Raw genomic sequence first — 22,923 nt, 5'->3', positions numbered from 1 at the left:
TGGAATGTTTCAATTTAAGTATCCAAGTTTCAAAGGTGAATGTTAGCGAAATATTTAATGAATTACGATGGAAAACAAAAGAGAAGAAAGCACGTGATTATCATATATATGATAGTAGAGTTAATTCTACGTTACTAATGAAGAGTTAATAAATACAAATTCAACAACGTTTTTATATTATGCGTCACTTTCACGAGCATACTTAGAGCTGGAAAAACTATCAATGAAATAAAAAAAATATACATAAAGGCGAGTATTCTGTGGTCAATCATTAAAACCGTGGGACTCTGTGAATAAGGACTGTCGTACAATAGACAATGACAACAGTAAAGAAATAGACAGACCTTCAAAGCTATGCCCACCTCGATCAACTTCTGTTGTTCGCATGAAACAAATTCCAAAAGCGTATCATTCAGCGAATGAATCGGAAAAACGGGGCTCAGGCGATAGCGTTGAGTAAAAACTCAGTAAAGAAAATATCATGGACATTGCATATTCCGTAATACGCAAAATGGTATTTACTGTTTCAACGATGTCTGAGTTTGTACTCGGCCAACAAGACACATCTAACAAACGTACGTAATTACTGATATATATCTCGATGCAGAACAAAATGCTGATGTTACACAGTGGCAGGCGAGCAAGCGATTTGTAGTGTACTTACTAAGTACAATAGTATCCAAATTCATAGTCCACGGATGATTGGAAACAAGAGACCACACAGGCAGATCGAACCATCCACCAAATTAATAAAAAGTACAGAAGAAAGATAAGTTATGCTGGCTACGCGAAAATTAACACGATACTATTTTAAATTATCGTTCAAACTAGATAGAACGAACGTGATATTCCTATTCCATCCCTTTCGCCTTAACGATCGCACGAAATAAAAAGGAAATTTTAAACGAATAAATACATCGCTAAGAAACGGAAAACACGATTATTTAAAAAACTAAAAATTACACGAATCACTCATGCTGCAAAAGATCTGTATGCGTATTTCAGGCTTATTGATAGATAATTATGCGAATATACGTATCGAACAAGGTAATTACAAAAAAATAAAGAATATTTCGTGCATATTGTAACTATCTTTCGTTCTTACTTTCGACGTTTTTACACTTTTGGAGAGAGAAAGAGTAAAAAACGTGAACAATGCTTGAATCACAAACATACTTATGACACAAATAAAAACTACACTGGTGGAATCGCTATGAACAACATTTACCTTATTGCTACTGAATATGCCGAACAGACCAACCCTCTTCTTGATTTTACTACCGGAAACGGTACCCTTAGCTGTCAGGTGATGGTTGTGTATCGGCTGCATCACGGGTTGTGACAACTGACTATTGCTGTCATACGTTTTAGCCACGGAAAGGTCTTCGAACGGAAAATCTCCCGGAGGCTGGAAGCCGCTTTTGTAACGTTCGATTACCAATAGCGTGTCTTTTTTCTCATTGATCTCGTTTGCCGCTTTCTCGATACCGTCTAAACACTGAGCGATTATCGGAGCCACTGCTCGTTCTATTTCTACAGACTTTAGCATGTAGTTTCGCATGTTTTTTATTCTCTTTTCGTCAAGTTCCTACAACAAGATATATAGAGCGTTGAAATCGTGTACACATCTTCAAAGGATAGGAATTCTGGATTCCAGATAGATAAATAATAGATCAAACAATGTCGTATACCTGCAGATGTTGAAACACTTCTGGCATAGCCGTGTGATAATGCAACGTCTGCATGTCGTTTGTTTTCTGCAACTGATTCGCGTACTCGGTTTTCGCTTCTTCACTCTGCTGAGTTTTTAAGGTCATGTTCATCCTCTGCTTTTCGACCTGAGCATAAAATAAACCATACAGAGTTCACAGATTATTACCACGCAACTTGTATTCCTCGACAAGTATTCACGGATCGATATTCGCTTAGAATTTTATGTTAAAAGCTACTCAGCCAAGTTAATTGGAAATTTCTCAGGTGCAAAAGTGAAACGAGGATCAAAACCATCCACCTACTTCCGCTCTAGAGAGATTCAAATCAGCATCTGCCCTTTGATAATTTTCCACTGCTCTTTCCGCCTCACGGAAAGCTTTCTCGTAAGCCTTCCTAGCACGCTCCAGATTCCCAATTTGACCGGTCAGGTTGGCCATTAATCTGGCGCCTTCTTGAAGGTGCTTTTTACGGTCTTCCTTGAAATCCTTCACGAGAATATTCAATTCCCTTAACACGTTTGCCTGTAGATTCTCTGCGATTACTTCCCTCTGTCCTGCCTGATCGTTTACCTCGTTCAACTCCATTTTGAACGCTCGACATGGACTATACCTGCGGTCAAAGTTCATACATCGTCTCGTATTTAATTATACGACGCAAGGTCATAAATCTTCTGGTTTACGTAAATGAATATGATGCAGAACGAACCGCAGCATGAAAAGAAACAAGCCTGTAAGCGCAGTAACGAGCCAGTTACTGACTACAACTTATAATGCAATCTACCCACGCCCTCAGATAAGAGATTAGCTACTGTTTTCTGTCATGCCACGCATGGAATATCAAAGGCGCTCGAGAATTTTTCTTTACTTTCAGGCGCCGCGTTTGCATTCTAATCGAAAGTCTAGGAAGCATTCGTAACTCTTAAGAATTGCAAAACGTACGCGATCAGTTGTGAGATCAATCCTGACTACGAGGAATAAGTATCGAGGATTGACGTTCACGAAATAACTAAGAATATAAAAAGATGGGCCGAATGCCAGATAGTAAAGTCGCTTTGGAAAAACACAGGAAATATATTCTTTACCGAATCATTTATCTCTGACTGAGAACGACCTACTAAAATATAATTTACATGCCAAGAAGAAAAGAAAAAAGACAGAAAAAGTAGGCAGAATGTATTTTACAGTAGGAATTATTTTGAAGCATTATTCATGTCGAGGAACATTACTACGGAGCGTGGATCCGGTATTACGCCTCTGAGTTGGCTCATACTTACTGATAATCCTCCTCCTCCTTCTTCTTGGGTTGATAGCTCTTCACGAGACGTCTGAAATCAGAAACGAAACAAGATTGCCGATCACGTGTAATAGTCAACCCGAAGACAACGTATGAAAAGGAAGCCTAACATCTCCTGCTAAGGAAATAATTCATCTTTGGTTCGTGTAAAAGATTTAAAATAAAAATCCTTACGTTTAAATAACGTTGATCCTTTTTTAGTTATTTGTGGTTTAAAGATATTTTCAAAGGGACGCCTTTGGAACTGAGCACAGATCGTAATGTTGTTGATAGCAACGCGAAGATTAGAATTTCCATAATAGCGTAAGGAGAAAGAAATCTCGTTGAGCATTATAAAACCGCGCGACAAAACGATGATAAAGCTCGTGTTTCACGTAGAACAATAAAGCTGGACGTTTTCCAGAATTCCATGCTCAGATTGCGTTTAGTCATTCGTGCAGCAAGAAATAACTACGGCCGAGTCATTCTAATTTGAACACTCGGGCGACGAGCGAGCGATAAATGTGTGTCGGCCACCAAATGCATTATCATCCGGAAGTTGACGTGTCCTTGATACCAGATCAACCATACGGTTTATCGGAGTTCGACGTGCCGCGAAACCGGAAAACGGTTCGTGAAAACGACCGATGATTTCTAAAATACCAACGGGAAACGGGAACCGTAAATTAGGAGGCAAGTCCAAGTATGTACGTGCGCGTGTCGGATCGGAAAAGCTATTTTCGAGTCCGCTTGAATTCCCCTTCGTAGGTCTGGGTCACTGTTCAAAAATTGGGAAAGTTATTTTCAAGTCGATTCCCGATATCCTCTGTCTAGATCTAAAGATCGTTATTCAAAAGCTCGACGGAAATACATTCCAAGTAATTTACGTTTCGATATCTAGGGTCTAGGTCGGTAGCTAAGAAAGAGTCGATAAAGCTGCTTTGGACACAAGTGAACTCCTTTACGTTCGAATTACTGAGATAGAAGAAAAGGGACTTGACAAGCTATTTCTGTCTTACGATTCTCGGGCTCTTTTTTCTAGATCTGGGTTAGTATCCGATAATTCGTCGTACATTGCACCGAACTTCTCTAACTAACCGAGAAACTCGAAGAAATTAAGTGCGCTAGATTTAAAGAATATAACCGTATTTTGCAGAGTGTTCGGAATGCTTTTAATGAAAATCAACGGTGCATCGAGGGAAACTGCCACGCGGTAAAACGGTACTCCATTTGTACGAGTAACACGAGCATGTATCGTAGAAATTACGGCGCATTAAGGCGAGGAACGTGCCCGTGATAATTTATATGCAGTGGAACGAACGTGCCTTGGATAGATGTGTGACGAGCACGCGGAATCATTCTCTGCACTTCATATGCGTCAACTGATTAAGGGACACCGATAACGTTCGTCGCAATTAAACCTTGCCAAATTCAAAAGAAATCGCGCTATCTCTGCAGCTAAATTCCAATCGTTTCTTCTTTAAAAGTGCGACAGATAACGTTAGCTTTCTTAGTCGATATTTTGTTTTCTTATTAAATTATTTTTTATTAAATCAGGTGGATATTATATAAACCAGTTTATATTATACCGGTAGAGAGGAGAAAATAAGCTGCTTTCCAGACACCAGATAGAACAAAAGTGTGCAACAGTAGACGGCATTCACGGAACAAACAAGGGGGCCCTTTAATACAATATTACTGACTACATCTTGTGTCCGTGAACTCATGGGGTGCGTGAGACACGCTCATTATACAGGATGTCCTATTGAAATCGTTAACCTCGGATACTGCCCCCTTTGTTAATTTATGTAGAAAAAGAGAGGCGTGCATCTCGGTTAAACAAAAACAGCCACCAACGATAAATCTCGCGAGAAATCTAAGCACGTTAAAATACGCACAAGTATTTCTTACCTGAGTTTAGCAGCATATTCCACCTCGATAGCGCATCGGTCACGAATGAAATGGCCATACCTTTCCAGGAACTCTATCCCTTTCTGCGTGTGCAGGGACAGATTCTCGTACTGGTCCTGCGGTAAAAAAACACACACAATCAGTTGACGTAGTTTGGAAGCTCGATCAGAATGTCAAACGTAATTGCAAAGAACAAAACTATATAGATTTTATTATCTGGCAGGATGATACTACGTTCGAGCGTGGAAGAGCGAATTCGTCTGAAAAATTCCTGTGGAGTTATAACGAGCTGAAGAATACGCGCGACGCTAGCGAGACGCTTGATGCCACGTGGAAATTTGGCACACGTGGCAAGAATCTACGTTGAACGTGTAACGTCTTTACGAGTGTACGGTGACTAGGGTACGAAGATAAGGAACGAATGTGAGATACACGGGAGCTAGTTGGGAAAATTTTATTTCCTTATTTCGTATCATTTTATATCCTTGTTCTATTTCGTTAAACATTATTTTTATCGTTACATGACCGATATTTCTGACCTCGTTTAAAATTACATCCTATATATATATTTCAAGCAAACAATTTATCTTTCTCGGGAAATTAATATCAATTTGTTATCAGGGGGATAAAAAATACACTTCCACGAGCTATCGTAAAAAATATACAGACAAAAATTTCATGTTAAATCGCGATCGTACCAAAGCGTAGCTCAATTTTTGTTCATCGATTGTTTTGGAACCTCTGTTTCTCGAGGGACAGTGTGTCGAACGACGAAGCATGGCTTCTTAAAATTTCTTTCGAAGCGCTCGAAAAAGCTGCCGTAACTCGTTGCTCGAGCCGACGCATTCCAATGATCTGGGGTGATAGGTCGTGATAGTGATAGGAAAAAATATTTGAGTATATTTAACAATATATATATTTATTATGATATACTCTATATGTCGACTTCTGGTCGATGCGCGATTTTGATGCGCGATACAAGATCGGATGATGATTGCTTAAGATGCCGAGAAACTCTGATCAATTATTGCGAACTACCAACTACTGACTCGGACCGATCTGTAACGACTCCAACTGACTGTAACGACTGACTTTCCGTCACGATGATGCTGCAGAGGAAAACTATGATGCGGTCTAAGGATGCGAGATTATCGGATTCGTTGAGGAATGCCTTGGTTCGGAAACTGAGGGAATGGACGTCGCTGTTAATTGACTAATTTTGTGTTGGTGGTTGGAAAAGGATGCTAACTGCCCTTGAGAGAAAATTGCTAACAAAAAGCATCGTACCTGAGAAAAACAGATTTTCCCGTAGCAGGTGATAGATTTAGGGACTTTTAAGAGAAAGGCTATTTGTCCCTTTGAAGAATCTTAGCTAGACAGATCCTAAAATTTATAGGGGAGTCCTTAGGCTAGTTGAAAATATTCTGTGAGGATATATCGACATCTGACAATCATCTTATTCTAATAATAGGGTTTTATGTAACTAGCCACGGGACAGAAACCGTTGGAAAGTTTACTGCCGAGTGCCGCTACAGATCGGAACATTTCTCCACGGCTCGACGTCGTCTGCCAACAGCAAAGGGAGAAAGAGAGAATTTTTCTTCGCAGGGACATGGTCGAACGACGGCGGTGTGCACGCTAGACAGTACTCCGCGTGTATGTATTCATCACGGTCGACGACTGAGAAAACCTCCTGGCACACATACACGTATTGCCCTCCTCAGGACAATGAGGGATTTCGCAAGGCTGCCGGTGGAAAGATTTCTGACCGTTTAGCGGCTCGGCACGAAAAGTGAAACTGGACTCTGCTTGCCATTGCAGCAACGTACACCCGCGATTCCAACTGGTCGGACACCACCAGGCCAGGGACCCATAGGTTCTGACCGTTTTATCGGACTTATGAATCGCAACAGTACCGCTACCGTACAGCCTCGACCAGCTCTTTCTTCCGCTGACGAATTTTCATTCACATTTTGAACGAGCCTCGTGAATGGAGAACGCACGTATTACGTAGACTCACGATGATCGATGCGAACGACCAAAGAAATATGTACAACGAGATCATAAATCGTATTATCCGAAATGTCGTATAGCGCCACTTATAAAGGATATCCGGATTGAATATCCTATTTTACGCGTTTCAACGAGTATCTAAACGTAAACTTGGTACCGTCGTAACTCTAACGTTTATGCCGGACACTCGAAACACGTAACTTTGATTTTACGACCCCTTCTTTTACCGGCTACACGCAAGAAGCCTCATCAATCGAAAGTTTAATTCATTCACGTAGAGAGGAACGTACCGGGTTCCATACCGTGGAATATCGTGTTCGTGGAATTCTCTTCTGAAAAGTATTCGCTTCGCGTGATGACCCGAAACCGATTAAACCGCATAGCGCCACAGCACCGAGAATTCCTCAAGGTTCTGGGAACATGAAAGAAAACGACATTCGCCGTAGCGCACCGAGTTACGGAATGGAAGCTTTATCGTTCAAGGACGATCCTGTCTTTCGACACTTACGCTAGTCGCGGCATAAGGACAAATCGAGCTCTACGGTACACGGCGGCAACGTTTACTCCGTTCGTGTTCGGGGAAAGAGAGTGGAAAAGAGCGGAAGGGACGGGAGGGAAGCCCGATCGAGTCGCCTATGCTCCGGCATTCGAAACGCGTTACTTTCATTTCCAACAAGTAGCCATTCAAGGGCCACGCACAGATCGTAAGACGCGCGTCTACGTGTACAGACATCGGCGATCGGCAGCTCTTTCCTTTTTCGAGATCCACCTCGAACCAGTTGCATAAAAGGAAAAAAAAAGGAAAGAAACGAACAAGATCTCGTGACGCATCGATGTCACACGTCCAGGATGTATCTAGCTGGTGTACATGCATTAAAGTTGATTAAAGTAATTAACTGACATCGTGTTGATGGTGACAAGATATGGAAAATACAGGTAGAGGAAAACCGCGAGTCATCAAATCATACGTTTCGCGCAATTAATCGACGTTAAACGTGTCACGATATGTAATAGAATACATCGTAAGAAGATTGGGTCGTGAGCACGTTTTTAATCGTTCGACGTATAACAGAAATTATATTTAACGGTATAACAGAAATAACGCAGTAATGATTTAACTCTACGATCAACACGACTCGATTCTTTTAAACCTTGAACTCTTTAACAATTCACATTGGACTTCTCAGTCGTACCGTAAATGCTTCGTGATTTCACGCGCACAACAAACATTCTTCCAACGGAGTGGTCGAACCTGCACGTGTATTCTACGAATCTAATATAAACATTCTTACTCTCGCGACGCGTTTATGGTTGAAGTCGCGTCGCTTTTCAATATATCGCATGAACTAGATTCGAACAGGATTTGTTCATATTCTAAAATGCTATTGTACGTAAATGTTTATTTCATCGTGTCAAGCATCGTTTCAGCCCGCCCATAACACCTAAGATGTTAACCAAAGTACATATACAATCTAAAGTTACAAAGTGGCGGAGGAAGAGACAAAGTCTCTGCGATATTGATTCGAGACTCGTTTTGTCGTCGTAAACAGGAATATCCAGGAGACCAGGCTAATCGTAACAGGTATAACATGATACGTGTACCGAGTAGCGATACAGACGAGCGGTGATACGATACTATATCTGGTACCGATATATACTTGAATCAGATATCTAACAATAAGTCATATGTTGTATACTCGATCGTAGAGATTCGCCAATAATTTACCAGGTATTACGCCAGGTAAAACATAATTTTCCCGAATCGCTCGCGACTTTCTCATTGTGATAACTGTACGCGATCGACGTCGTAACCGGGGCAATTTGCAACTAAATAACGGAGAACTAGTAACGCAGGTGATAGTCGAACTCGGACTTTCGAACGTACAGGAACAGAAAAACCTATCATTTTATCCTTTTCCTCGCCGATTCGCGCCACTTCGCTCTATCTTGACCAACGACTGATTTTATTTTCACGCCGCACCGCCTCCGATATCGGCGGTCTAATTATAATTATCGAACTAAGCCTCGTCGTTTATTGGGGAAAAACACGAATATTACGTAAATCGGTTCAAGCGGAATACCTTACGTTCGCAACAGGATATTGCTTCGATCGAGAGATACAAAGAGCGACTGAATATCCGTATTAAATATATACGAGATCGTAGATACGTAGAAGAATTTATACATCTATCGCTCCGGATCTATTTAGCTTTAGACAACTCAACATGTTTGAAATTAGTCGACTAATTACGCGTGACTTGAAAATAAAATCAACTTTCTATATAACTACCATTTCAAATAAAATTATTCTCAGCTCGCAGGACACAGGAAAGCAAACACTCCGTAAAATCGCTGGAACAGCGTACAACCACTTCGGTTGATCGAAGAGTTTCATCAATACGGTTCAAGTTGTTCGATTTTCATTCGGTAGGACGCGAATGAAATTATAGTCCATTATCTAGAATCGATTTTCAGCGAGCAAAGCCTCCCCACGATGTATACGCACGGTTGTACACCGGCGAAGCGGCCCGAGCCGAGTTTCCCCACGACCAATCCTGCGTTTTCTGTACCGCAGGTCGATAGATGAAAAACGTGCACCGCCATGTCCGGCCGCTCCATGACTCACCCTTTAGGTCCGATCTTTTTCAAAGACAAGCACTTGCAACGTCGACCTAACCTTGCCAAACGTAGCCTATCCAGGTCGGTTATTTCCGTTATGCACGTGTATGACAGTTACCTTTGTCCAACCACTGCTATACCTGTCACTATCTTCTTGCTTTTAAGATATCTTCAGGCTTCGAGTTTCGGCCTGTCTGAACTGGTCCTCGATATTCGGGACACCTTCGACTGCCTTCGACCACGGCATCTACAGACGCGTTTCTTCCTTTCTTTCCTTTTTAGCAATTCTTTCCGACTTGGAAGTCGTTAAGAAGGATTTCTGGCAGGCAATCACGTTTCTTCCCTACCACAAGAGCAAGGCATAATTCCGATCCTTGCCTACTATATTCTATACAAATATCCTTGCTCGTTAGAACCGGTTTATCATGCAACTTCAAAGACTTTAATTGAACAGAGTAAGAAATAAAAGACGTTAAAAAGGTAGTTTCTAAAACTTTCCAGAAAATTACGGCGTACAAAGACAAACCGTGAAACGTGCAAGTCAGACAGTAGCTCGGAGAGTCGCATAGCCCAGTGGGCAGTCTTTGATTAACTAAAATTTCTTTTCGTTGCGGTGAAATGGGAACACGATCGCGTCGAGGACACCGAAAGTACGCGGCTCGCCGAAAGACCGGTTGAAAAAGTTTCCAAGAGCAGGTCGGTGTTAATTAATTCGGCGAGAGCGAGCTGAAAAAGCGTTGTTCACCGTGAGACAGTGGGAAAAGTGGGGAAGAGCATCGTGGAAAATCAATATTCCAGCTTGGACACGCGTTATCGTAATTCAAAGGATAATGGAACAAAAATTACAAAATATTTTGTGTTATAAAAATTGTTTGGGAACCAGAGACACGTGTAAGATAAAGCGAGAACGAAACGCTGCAGGACTCGAACAAGTGTGTATTATGAGTCATGAAATCGTGCTGGGGTGCTTTCGTACCCTCCACCACCCTATTGATCCTGCATTTCTCTGTATATACTCACGCAACTTCAAAGAGCAACAGAGAGGACCAGGGAAACGAGGGCGATGGAAAAAGGATAGGGGTGACAAGCAGACAGACAGCGAGGAACAGACAGAGAAATTTGTCGCGCGACAAACACGAGTACGCGCACGATACTACTCCACTAGGTATATATACGTTTGAACATAGGAGGAAACGAACAGGATCGTCGATACGACGAGAGATCATTGACGAACGAGACGATCGAGTACGATGATTTAAAGTTTAGATGGAGTTTTCGAGTACTATACGCCGTGGGACGTCGGTCAAATATTGACGAAGAGCAATCGAGTATTATATAAATAGGGCGTGGCTCCGAGGCGAGACAAAATGTTTCGCTACACCCTGTCTCACGATGTCTGACAGTTCGAAAAAAACATACTGGTCTTGCCAACTTTGCAAATAGAAATCTTAGTTTTGAACTGCACAACCTACTATCTGCCACTAGCGACGATAAAATGCGATAGCAAATAGAATTAATTTCGTGCTTGAACTGCTCAGCCAGAAATGTGCAGTCACACTGACGAACAAACAGGAGAAAACGAACCAAAGGAAAACAATACAACGTGGTCGGCGAAGACGAACAGATGCGAATAGCCCGCTAACGTACTCTTGTTCTTTGGTAAAGGTAGATACGATACTCCACACTTTCGTCTATGTTCGTAACACGTCGTTCGTGTGTACTAACGAGTAACCAGTGAAACACGAGAGCACGGTGGCTGCATTTAATAAGCAGACGGAACGTTGAACCAACAGCGAACGTACGTACGCGTCTAGTGTCGTTGGCTCGTGCGGTGCATACGGGTGCATGCAACATGTTCAAGGTGGTGCATACTTAGTTAGATGCGCCTGTGCGCGCAAGCATACGTACACACGCGTAACGAGAATAAAAAAGAAGAAGAAGAAAAGAAAAGAGAAGCATAGAAAAGACTAATTGCTAAGGTAGTCGCGAGAGCCGTTGACGGATACACGATACGAGGCTGTTGCATGATAGAAACGCCGAGAATGCGCCGTTGTCTTTAATGCAATCCAGCGTGAATAATCTGCACAGAGATGCACGCTACGCTGTGCGTTCGGATGTCTCGCGAAAATAGCATGCTTGACTGCGGCACACAGAGGAGTATGGTTCTCGGCCGTTTGCAACCAAGTAGACTTCAAATTCGCATTCAGTTTTCACAGTGTTCCAAAGAGTACAAGTTCGGAACGCTACAGTTCCCCACTCTAGGAGATCGTTCGCTTTCGCGAAACGGGACAGGGCCTTCTCGACGACGCGAAAAAATACTCCAGAATTAGGTACCCTTGAATCTCTCCTTTGAAATGCCGTACGGGGAACGAGAGCGAGCGCACTCGTCGCTCAAACGCCGAAATTCAAACGACTTTCCTTCCCTCCCGGCCTTTCTCTCTTGTGTGACCTTCCGAGGACGTACGACGTCGTTCCTCCGCGCCTTCCTAGCGATCGCTCGCTGCTCCGCTCGAATGACGCGCGCATAAGTTCCATACTCGATTTTCCAAGGCTGACTCCTAGCCACGGACTTTTCACACGTTTTTTCCAGCACTGACAGATCCCTGCTCTTGAGCTTTTAATAGACGCTATAAATCGTTCGCGTCCGTACAAGTGTTCGCTTGATCGAAGACGAATCGTCCCGGTCGCCAAAGATAAATCGCGCTAGCACGATTTTCTAATTAAGCCTCGTGTCAATTGGCCGGCTCTTACAACGCCGCGTTTATTTCAGCCTTATCGGTATCCGTAAGACACCGTTATGCAACTTGTACACGCCTAAGTCGATCGTATCTCTCGAATGGCGATAAAAAAAATCTCCAACGACGACGTATTTATCGAATAAAGCCTCGCGTGAGTTTTGCTCGAAATCGTATCGTAGTACGCGAGAAACGGATTCGGCGCGATAGAGGATCAAGAATACTCGCACACTCGCAAATTCTCAGGAATGTTGCCCTAGGTCGTACTATCGCGGATCGTACGCTGACGGTGTAATGGGTAAACTCGTCCTCTGGTGAGAGACGAATGATGCGGATTACGGAACAAAGAGCTTCAATCGGGACTCATCGTCGGTCAACGAGAAAGTCGCGTGGTCCGACTGACGCCTTTTATCGCTCGTCCACAGACGGCGATGGTTTACGAAGCGACAGGAGATCAAACCGTTATCAAAACAATACGATGCTTTGTCGAAGCTTTTACTTTACGCGATCTTATCGATCCCATCTTAATTCCAAGAGCGAGGAACGCCCACGCATGGTACAAACATCATAGTTATTTCAGAGTATCCTATCTATAAATCGAATCGTGGATCAAAGATGGGTACAATGTCTCGTACGACGTCCAATTATGGCATCGATTTTACGTTTAGATAAACTTTCTTTTTCCAATTACATACCTGTATCTTTTCTTGATATTCAACGAAATACTTCTATTATTCTTTTGCGTTACGTGTAGCAGTAACCAGTATACGTATAACGTAAAAGAAAACTAAAGCTCATTTTTTTCGATCGAGTACCGGCCACGGGATTAGCTTCCACGGATTCGTTCCTCTTTTTGTAGCTCAATAAATCGACAGATTCGACTTCTCATTTCTGCTTCGTAACCAGTACGTGCCATTAACTAAACGCAGAAATGCATAAAGATCGATTGAATAATAGAAAACCTGTATCTCGAGCGGGGCAACAACTTTCCTTGCAGAGATTCTGCGCAGGCCACGATGCGTTTCATATGCATGATATACATTTCAGCCTGTCAACGACCATTGTCGTGCTAACTGGCCTATCGTGATCTCTGTTATACCAAAGGACAGACGTAATTATCCGATGGATTATATAGTTTGCTAATATTTTTCTTCCTACGGTTAAGGTCAAAGACCTTGTGTCCCACGACGATCAAGTCCATTCATCTTCTTCGACGATTAAGGTAAACCTCGTGCGATCGCCAACTACGAAATATCTGTATTGTTGAGAACGAAACGAAGCCCGCAAGCGTTCAGTTCGTCGCGTTAATCCTCGGGGGAAAATGGGTCGAGCGATACATCGTGCCAATAGGCCACCGTTTATCTGTACCTGAAATTATTCCTACGGCGTATCGCGATTTCCTGATTATTCGCCAGTCTTAGACAGAGTTATCGGCAATCCGCATAATGACCGGTGTGCCAAGTAGTTTATTTATAGGCATTCGACGTAGTCAGTAACCACGAACGGCGTAAACACTTCACAGAGAAGAAACACTTCACAGAGAAGTAACTGTGGGACGTCAGAGCTTATTGATCGTTGCAACTAATACTATCTGGCAGTCGTCTTGCATTTCGTTACGCAAAAACAGAAACGTTTCATTGGGAGTATCGGGCGTATTTCCGTCTTTCAAGGCGAAGAAGCTTCGAAAATGTTCGTTGTTTTGTATTTTATATAAACTTTGTTTATAATTATTGCAAACAAGATGTTATATCGTAAGTGAACGAGGTTGCGCGTCGAATAAAACTTCGCGTTTGAATTTCTTCCAAAGAAATGTTTATATTTATCGAGAAGCAAGCTTCAACTATTTGATCCAACGAAGGATCTTATAGCATTCTCAGATCTATTAAAAATTCGCATCGATAGACTAGAAAAATAAAAGATCGGACTTGTACTTTACACCCTCGGAAACAAAGTTAATCTAGTAGGACTCAATGAGTAAATGATTTCAAGTACCGTTCGATTAATTCCATGAAAATGATAATATATTACAGTTTTTGATATCTCACGCGAGCCAGACCAGTCATCTAGAATGGAACTGGTCGCCTACTCGCTATCTTTCTCGTTTCCGTACCGCGCTGGTTGGAAAATAGAATATGTAATTATATTTCACAACGTTCCTGATCGAAGACAATAGCCGTTCCCGTGGGTTACAAGGTTCGCGATGGAAAACGCTTAAAACGGAAAGGGATTCGAAGAAGCGGAAGAGAAGCGCGCTCAATTGTTCTTTGAAGAAAAAGGCTGGCTGCGTGGACGAGCCAAGGGGTCATACCCAACCCCGGAGCAGGTTAAGAGTTCTCTTCCTTCGGCGACAATGCTACCGACGCCGCGACGCGACACGTTCCACGTGTCTCGTCTACGTCTTTTCAAGCTAGACACAAGCTCGAGTGCCAGCGGCTACTTGAAGCGTGTACAATCGTAACTATGCAACGCGAATTAATTAGCACGGAATCACCGGAACATTTCGTTACTATCGTTGGACGCGGTCAATGACTCGACAGACCTTCGCACTGTTTTTTCTCCCTCTCCAGATAATACGAGCAGTCGCTCGCGCACTCTGTCATTCAGGCTCATTGTTTTTTTCCACTCTCTACTTTGTTTACCTCTCTCTCTTTCTCTCTTCCTCTCTATTCAACTATGACCGGTATTGTCGTGGAGTGGACACGTTCTCGTATCGTCATGGCCATTTTAATGGAAAAACGAGCACGCTTTTCACGTCCATACGTTTCGAGTTGACGCGCGATCTTTCGATGAATCGTGAACATCCCGCTGTGCATTTAGAAAAGGCACACATCAGAGATAAGGAGAACGAAAATAAAATAACTGGCGCTTTTGTATCGTATTTATGCACGTATTTTCTCGATAACGAGTATTTATACTTTGATTGCATGAGTAATACGTTTTCAGGATTTTGTACTCGGTGATAGCGTGTCTGATCAAAAGCGTATTAATGAAAAGGAAGAATCGACAACGAGGGTGAAATAATTATGCTCCGCCGAAATTTAAATACAAATCCATCGAGAATCGTCAAAGTACATAATTACTGGCAGCTTTGATACTTATAGAACTCGGAGGTCTCCTGACGATATTTAAATAAAATTAAAGAAGTACAGAGCGTTTGCTTTCGTCGAATGGAGCGTAAACGAAATGTTTGCGGCATACTGCTCGTTAAGTATTTTCCTGTTCGAGAGGACGAAATCCCTGTTCTCGAAAGTCTTAACAAGGACCCTTGGAAACTCTTCTCTCCTCTTGAACACGGCTTCATCGCCGGCAACGGGGTCGTGGTCTTGTTATCTCGAGTCAATGCAATTCGTGTACAACATTGATTCAACCGATGTTATCCGTTTTGTTCTGTCCCAGGGACTGAATGCAGCAACATGATATTTACCACATAGTAGACTCGAGCACCTGCGAGTCTTCAGATAGCCCGTATGATTCGTAATTGCTTCACCACCACTGAAGTGAAGACCACCAGAGACTCCGAAGAGAGTCTCTGAGCAAAGGTAGCCCTAAGAATTTGAGAAAAAATAAAAATAGTAGTAGGGGAAAATCGTGCAGTACCAGCCGGCATACAGTACCGATCAAAATTACTTCTGACTTTTCTCACGTGCATTTTTATTTGTATAAACGAATTTTTCCATATTTCATATTCCAAGTGTTAAAAATTAATTGATATTTCATTCCTCGGCTAAGTAAATGTTCTTTTTCTACTGTGTATACCATATCTAGCCTATTAAGTGTAATTACCAGCGCCAGTTTTACAACTTTCTTTGTATATTATATATGTCATAGCCTGAAACGTTTCCACGTGTTTGTCGTTCACAGCCGACCACCCTACTATCGTCCATCGATCAGCCATCGACCAGTACAAACCAAACCTTTTTCATCTGCAAGTTCAATCTGTTGGCAACTGATAGTAAATTAGAAAATGTTCGTTTGAACCTTCTTCTATCCTTGCTCGCAGAAAAATGTCTGAAATTCCAAAGCAGAAGAGAGGAAATTGGATAGAGGGAATATGGATGCGACATTAAAGCTATTCCTTGAAAATAAAATGAGTCAGGTACAGACCGTAGAGATTTTCAATGTTCCAAAAACGACGAACGTGAGGGCTGCTCACGCGTCGAATGCACAGACAAAGAAAACATTAGTTACTTTGCTTGTGATATATTTAAAGATAATAAATATGTGTCATATTCTTTTTTTATGTTATTAAGCATTTAGGCCGAAAAATCTATTAATTGAAAAATTTATCGGTACGATAATTTTTCGTTTCCTATAAATTTCGACATTTTCACAAAATTAAGTTCCATTTGTACAAACTCATTTCCTAAATTTTGATTTTTATCGACTCTAGCCCATGATATAACAAAAAGCAAAGAATTTAACACTCTCTATACAGCCACAAGCTACTCATTATTTAAAATATATATCTCTGTTATTAAACATCGAGTAATTATTACTCGCTCTACCTGCAATTTGACTTTTGCGATCAATAGTACAAAGATAAAAAAGAAACGTATCTCCAACTATCTCCGCAATCGTAGGATTCACAAAATTACACGTATCAAGACACATTTTGTCATATACCAAAGAAACGGAAGCAAGTGGAACACCGTTGAAGCAACAGAATTCGACTAGAATTAGATAGAAGTCTCGTAAGCGTGGGCTTTTTTATCATTTGGGCAGTCTACTCTGTCTTTCATAAAGTTGCATATGTAACAGAATACGCGTCTTTGATTTCTCTCGTAACTTTAATTCACTCACGTCGCTCAAATAAATATCAACTCGCCACACACTTTCGTTCTGCTAAAGATTTACTTCGTCGTAGATTTATCATTCCAGTTTTACCTTGTAGCCTACCTCACTTTCAAACTATGCTATACCACGATCGACGAGAAAAAAGCGACAAATTCACCGCACGTACGGTATTAAGCAAGAACTTAATAACTAACCGGCTTCTCGACGATCGTAGCTGGCTCCATCATATTTGCCAGCCAACACGTTACACGCCGTATACAAGATGGGATACAGCACGATATAATTGTGCACTAAAGTTAGAAGCTAATTCCACGAGCCTAACTGATGCTACTCGCGCTGCACATATTAGGGATGTCCTAACGAAGATTTGGCGAGCCGACGACAAGAATCGAGCATACAAAACGCACATACATTTTCGCTCGTTATACGACACTGTTATACGATCGAAAATCGGACGTTTGCTTCTGCTTGCGCAAGAATGCGTTACGAGCATGCATAACGAGGCAAAACACGGGCTACAAAACTGCGTGGCGTACGGGAAAGGAATCGAACGGTCAAATCCTGGCCGTGTAACGGGCCACAACCATGAACGACTACAGTATGCCAGGTGACATCCGATCTCGGCACGCTTCACCATCGATTTTCGTGAATCTTCGCCGCCTAAGTCGTTTGAGATCCTTGAAACGTTAAATGTCAAAGTTCACGCCTCGCGAAGATCGAACGAATCGTGTCTTGCGTGTCTTCGAACTCGATCGAAGCTCGAAGCGAAGGTTGAACCTATACATCTGTTCAATGTCTTCGAATACCGCAATTTCATGGCCGAAGGTGAACATGTTCGAAGGCTACGAGGCTTGTAGTTTTCGCGTGTTACCTTATAATTCTAATTAAGATTATCGCATATGATCTTCCTACCAAGTTCGTTTCAACGGTTATCCGACGAATGCCGGTTTCTCAACTGACGAGCTAAGTATCCCGATTAGTCTGTTACGAAACTCTGACGGGTAACAATGTATATTCTTACGTGTCTGAAAATTCTAAGAATCTACACTACGTCGTTGCGACGCTGTTTTAAGAAAATGCATACGCCTCGGGGAACGAACAATTAATAAATCGCAGCTGCACGATATGAATCGCGTCGTGCTTGCAATTAAAAATCGATATCCCAATTACGAGCTTCTGTGTGGAGAAATAGCTGCGATTCTTTTACGGATTTCTTTCGGACAACAGATTAGATTGATAGACAGACGCTTGTGAATCTTGAAAACCTTTACTAATATAATTCTACCACTATCTGTTCTAGGAAACGCGCAGTATATATAATACATCACAGTCATCGCGGATTAAAATATATTATAACGAGAACTCATAAAATCTCGAAACTTTATAACAAGATCGTCTAAATGGATGCTGATCTTACGTGTAGTTTGCAGTTCAGTTATGCAGTGCAAATTCGTATAAACTTTTCTACCAAGCTTTTCAAATCTGGCGAATCACGAAGCGTTACTATCAAGTTGCATTGCTCGTCTGCATCTATAAAAGTAACAACTCGAAAGTACAATAGTCCGTCTGTGTTTCTTAGCGGCGCAAAAAGGCGCAACTCGGTTTTGCGTTTATCGATCGAACCATGGAGGAGGAGACCGTACGACGTCAGCTTTAACGTGTATATAGAGAGATTCTCTCTACGATACGCTGCGTCTCGAGTATACCTGGAGAACGACAATTCCGGTCCACTTCCGACTGGCTAATGTGAAAAACCTTGCCCTTCTTTGTCGTAGAATTTCATTTAGAGACCAGTAGCTTATCGATTCTCAAAGTGGAGCAGACCTGTAACGAAGCAGACTCGCCGCGTTTCGCTTCCGATACACCGACTACCGCGAGGAACAAAATCCAGACAATTGCCAGATAGAAAGAAACGGGTCAATGATCGAATAACAGGAAGCAATTTCGAAAGATCGAAAAAAAGTCTAGGAATTACGACAATTCATCCAACAGATTCCTCCACGAAGATCTTTTTAAATCTTGCTGCCACAAAATAGATTAGGCGAGCAATTAGATTCTCGTTTGTTCGTTAAATACATATTAAACAAGACAAAGTATTTTACAACGACACGAACCTTCAAGAAATGCCATTAATTCTAAAGGCTAATGTCTAGAAAAAATGACGCGTAAAAATTTGTCTTTCGATGAAGTAGTAGATAAAGAAACATACTCGCCTTCGCTCGATGAATCGTATAAGGTAGCCCCACCATACGAGAGTCTATCGAATGGACATTTAATTCGTCAACGTGAAAACATCGTAAAAACGAAACAAGTATCGTTTTTAGAAGCTCACACCCACGAACAACTTAAAGCTTCTCTCTCTCCTATTCTATGTTGCACGACTCGTGTGCGCGTAAACGTGCTCTCTCGCCTCTACGGTATATTTATAGAGATTTGGCGCAATGCGTGGGTGGGGCAAGTTCGTGAGCACTTTCTTTGCCTCACGGTCCACGCACACGCGGAGTATACGTGCCGGCTCTCGAAGAAACATTCATACATGCGGGCAAAAATACGTGGCTCGGCCAAGAGATATTTGGCGAGGAATCGACTGAACAGGCGATCGACTTTCTTTTTTCCTTTCTTACGTCTTCCCTCTTTGATTATCGCCTTTCGTTTTATTTTCTCGCAACCATTGAATTTTTCGCTTTAATTCCATTGCATCGTGATCAACCCCTTGCCTGTTCCTTTAATAGCAATTTCAGTAAACACTGACTACTCGTTGCTGCAACACTCTGTTAAATAAACAATCCGTGTTTAATAATTGAAATTAATTATTAAATGATTGGCAAGGAAATAATTAATTCGTACGACTGGTTGCCCATTTAATGAGGAAAAGGTCGATGTTAGAAAAACGCAAGAAGATCCACAAGAAGATTGATAGAAAATAGGAAAGAGAAGATAAAGAAGAAGAATAGAAAAGAAAGTATTCACAGAGCTAGAAACGATGAACTTTCGGGGCGAGAATGAAAAAATTCAAGTGCAAGTTCCCCGGTCGGCGTCTCGCTGAGCGACCTCGGCACGCGTGTTCTGCCGCAAAGAAGAAATGCACTCTCGGCATATAGCAGCGTCACGGCGAAAACCGGCTGCAAAAGGGACACGCTGCTTAAGGAAAGAAGAAGGAGCGCCTCCTTGAGAGCGAGCAGTCCCGCCAGAATCCCGGTGATTTTTCTTCGCCACCGCGAACCGTTCCCCACCTTTGCGTCGACCAGGTCCTCTCGTGAGCTTCGCGAGACCCGTTCAAGCCTGGCTCTCCCGAACCTGAACCTCCTCGCGATATTAATTCGAAATTCTATGGAAGAGAACCGGTGAATCGAATAACGAGCGATGCGCGATCGCAAGGAACGCCATGCACCGGAACGAACAAGAGGTCTTCTCCTTTCGTAAAAAAACGAACAAGTCTTAGTATATTTAGGATCTTCAGAACGAGGAGGAATTTCTTACAAAATGTAATCGGATCGTAAGATTCGACGAGTGAAAGTAAACGGCGAAATTCGAATACCTCTTCGATGGAATTTACAATCGTAACGTAATTAAATTGATAGAGAGACCGCATTAGAGGAGATGTCACATGAAACGCTTCTGTTAGCAGAGAAAAAGGAAATATCTCGAGCGGTGGTATTTCAAGAATTCTTCGAATACTTGGAATATACATATCTGCAAAGCAAGTGGAAATATGACAGAGGCGAAGAACCAATGGCTGTAGCGAGTGGAAAGAAGCGACGTGAGAATGTAATAAAACAGTAGCAAAATGTTTAAAGAATATAAACGAGTTAGAAAGTAGAGAAGGATGAAGCAACTGAAGGGCATCCCTAATTATGGCATAGAGAAAAGTTAAGAACAAAGTATTATACCCGTGCGTGGAAGAAGGTTCTTGCAAACGACTCGAACTTTCACCTAAGACGCGCGTCTATTGGATAATTGAGTTAATAAGTTCTATCAGCATAATAGAATGTAATTAAAGTAAACAGCGCATAATCGCGGTCAGAAAAATACTCATAGAGAACGATTTCTCGAGTCCTGAGTATTATGAGAATTCCTGAAGACGGGGCGAGACACAAAGCGTGTAATCATGCAAACATCTTCCTTCGTCCATGCTCGAGGCTAGCTACCGGTTGTGTCCATGGGACGTGGGAACCGCAAGCCCCAGACGCTGCTTGAAATTTCGAATTCATGGATTCCATTGTACACCATAAAGCAACCATGTAGTCTCGCCGAGTGACTTTGCACTTTAACGAAGGACTCTCCTTATCCGCTGGCCGCCAATAATTTTCCAAACGTTCTCCAAGTATTCCTACCTAAATTTTAATTATCTGAATTGAAACGCTCGACAAATTCGCGATAAGAATTGATAATACATACATAATTTTAAAACATTTTACGATCAAATTCCGTTTTAATGACTCACGAAACGATCGTTGCGATAAATCAGACGGTTATCTGAAAAACTCGATATACTAATGGAACTTTACTTCGTTTAATCTTACCATACTTTTATCAACTTGTTATTAAGCATGTATCGAACGTTAAATATAAGAAAACACATCGTAGCCGACGTTATCGTTTCGGGTCTCCTAACGACATTCAACTTCCATATACACGTATTATTCTCTGCTGTTATGCATCTCGATAACACTAGTACAATTCAACGACGCATATCTATGATGCTCCGTGTAGATACACATCGATAAGTACCGCGAAGAAGAACAATCATACCGCGTGTAAATCGTTGCCCCTGTTTCTATTCTCGAGAATGCTCCTCTTAAACGAGCAAACCGAGTCGTGGTGAACTTATAATCGTCTCGATTCCTCGGTTAGAGGGAGCTCGAGGTTCATTGGAACGCGCTGAGAGAAAAAGATTGTAACAAAAATATCGGGAATCTCGCTGTTGGGAAGAGATAACGGAGCGTAGTTCGTAGGAAAAAAATAACGCGGCAGGTAAACGATAAGGGCAAGCCAGATAAGAACGATATCCAGTGGAACAGCAAGTTACGTACCAAGAAAAGATGATTTCGTCTATCAATTACATTATGGAGAAATGATTATACACCGTCGTGTTATTTCGTCATATAATTTCGTATCAGCCGATTTCAATTGATTTATTCGTTTCGATAAATTTTACTTTACACTGTGTGTATCTCGTTCGTATTTACGAGTAATCCATTGAGAACTTTCAACGTAGCTTGTACGTCAGAGCAAGTTCTTGCGACGAATCTTTCTTCTTTTAGAAAAATAGATTCGATTGGGTGGGAAAGCGTGTATCTTTTAAATAGTTGGCACTAGAACTGGCAATTTCTAATGTGTATAACGTGTATACGTCATATAATAATAATTATAATAATTATAATAAAAGTAATGCGATAAGCGTAATTCTGTTTGAATGAAAGTCAGTACGAACTTTACACGACAAACATCTGTATATTTCTGGTAATCGCAAAACAAACGAAAAGTCTACATCATGGCAATTGGATTTGTTATTTTAACACACGTAATAACTCAAACATCTCCGATACCGAGAAATGTTTTCTAAGAAGTGGTTTAAGCGCCAATTTTGACACGAAAATTTAACTCGAAATTAAAATGATCGTGGATTTTCAACAGATTCGAAGAAGAATACCTGTAAAATTTAATCGGTCAAGTTTTTCGTTCCACGTTGTTAAGTGGTTTACGCTCAATTTACCGGCTGGCTGACAAATTGTCTGTGAAGTTTTTGCACCACTTGAACGCTCGAAAATTTTGCCTTCATTGCCTACAGGGTTCTCCTTTGAAAACGCCTTCCCAGCAAGACCGTTCTTTTTCGCTGCTCGATATCGATTCTCGAGACACGTAA

The 22,923-nt window shown here is 41.8% G+C and overlaps 1 protein-coding gene across 5 annotated transcripts in view; it reads right to left on the bottom strand.

The window, feature by feature from the left end:
• Positions 1 to 22,923, bottom strand: part of LOC100642873 (formin-binding protein 1-like) — a 29,968-nt gene that overhangs the window by 2,871 nt on the left and 4,174 nt on the right. For 2 of the 5 annotated variants that reach the window (XM_003394245.4, XM_048404708.1), the window contains exons 2-7: positions 4,897 to 5,012; positions 2,987 to 3,037; positions 2,016 to 2,322; positions 1,692 to 1,838; positions 1,229 to 1,588; positions 345 to 374 (exon numbers count right to left, since the gene is read on the bottom strand). In XM_003394245.4, coding sequence (XP_003394293.3) covers positions 345 to 374; positions 1,229 to 1,588; positions 1,692 to 1,838; positions 2,016 to 2,322; positions 2,987 to 3,037; positions 4,897 to 5,012 — 1,011 coding nt within the window. The remainder of the gene's footprint in view (positions 1 to 344; positions 375 to 1,228; positions 1,589 to 1,691; positions 1,839 to 2,015; positions 2,323 to 2,986; positions 3,038 to 4,896; positions 5,013 to 22,923) is intronic. The other 3 variants (XM_048404710.1, XM_048404711.1, XM_048404709.1) reach the window with 2 other exon arrangements.

Source organism: Bombus terrestris, chromosome 3 (genome assembly GCF_910591885.1).
Source record: "Bombus terrestris chromosome 3, iyBomTerr1.2, whole genome shotgun sequence".
NCBI lineage: Eukaryota > Metazoa > Arthropoda > Insecta > Hymenoptera > Apidae > Bombus > Bombus terrestris.
Note: the sequence above shows the minus strand (reverse complement) of the source record. Positions and strands in the feature narration are given on the sequence as shown.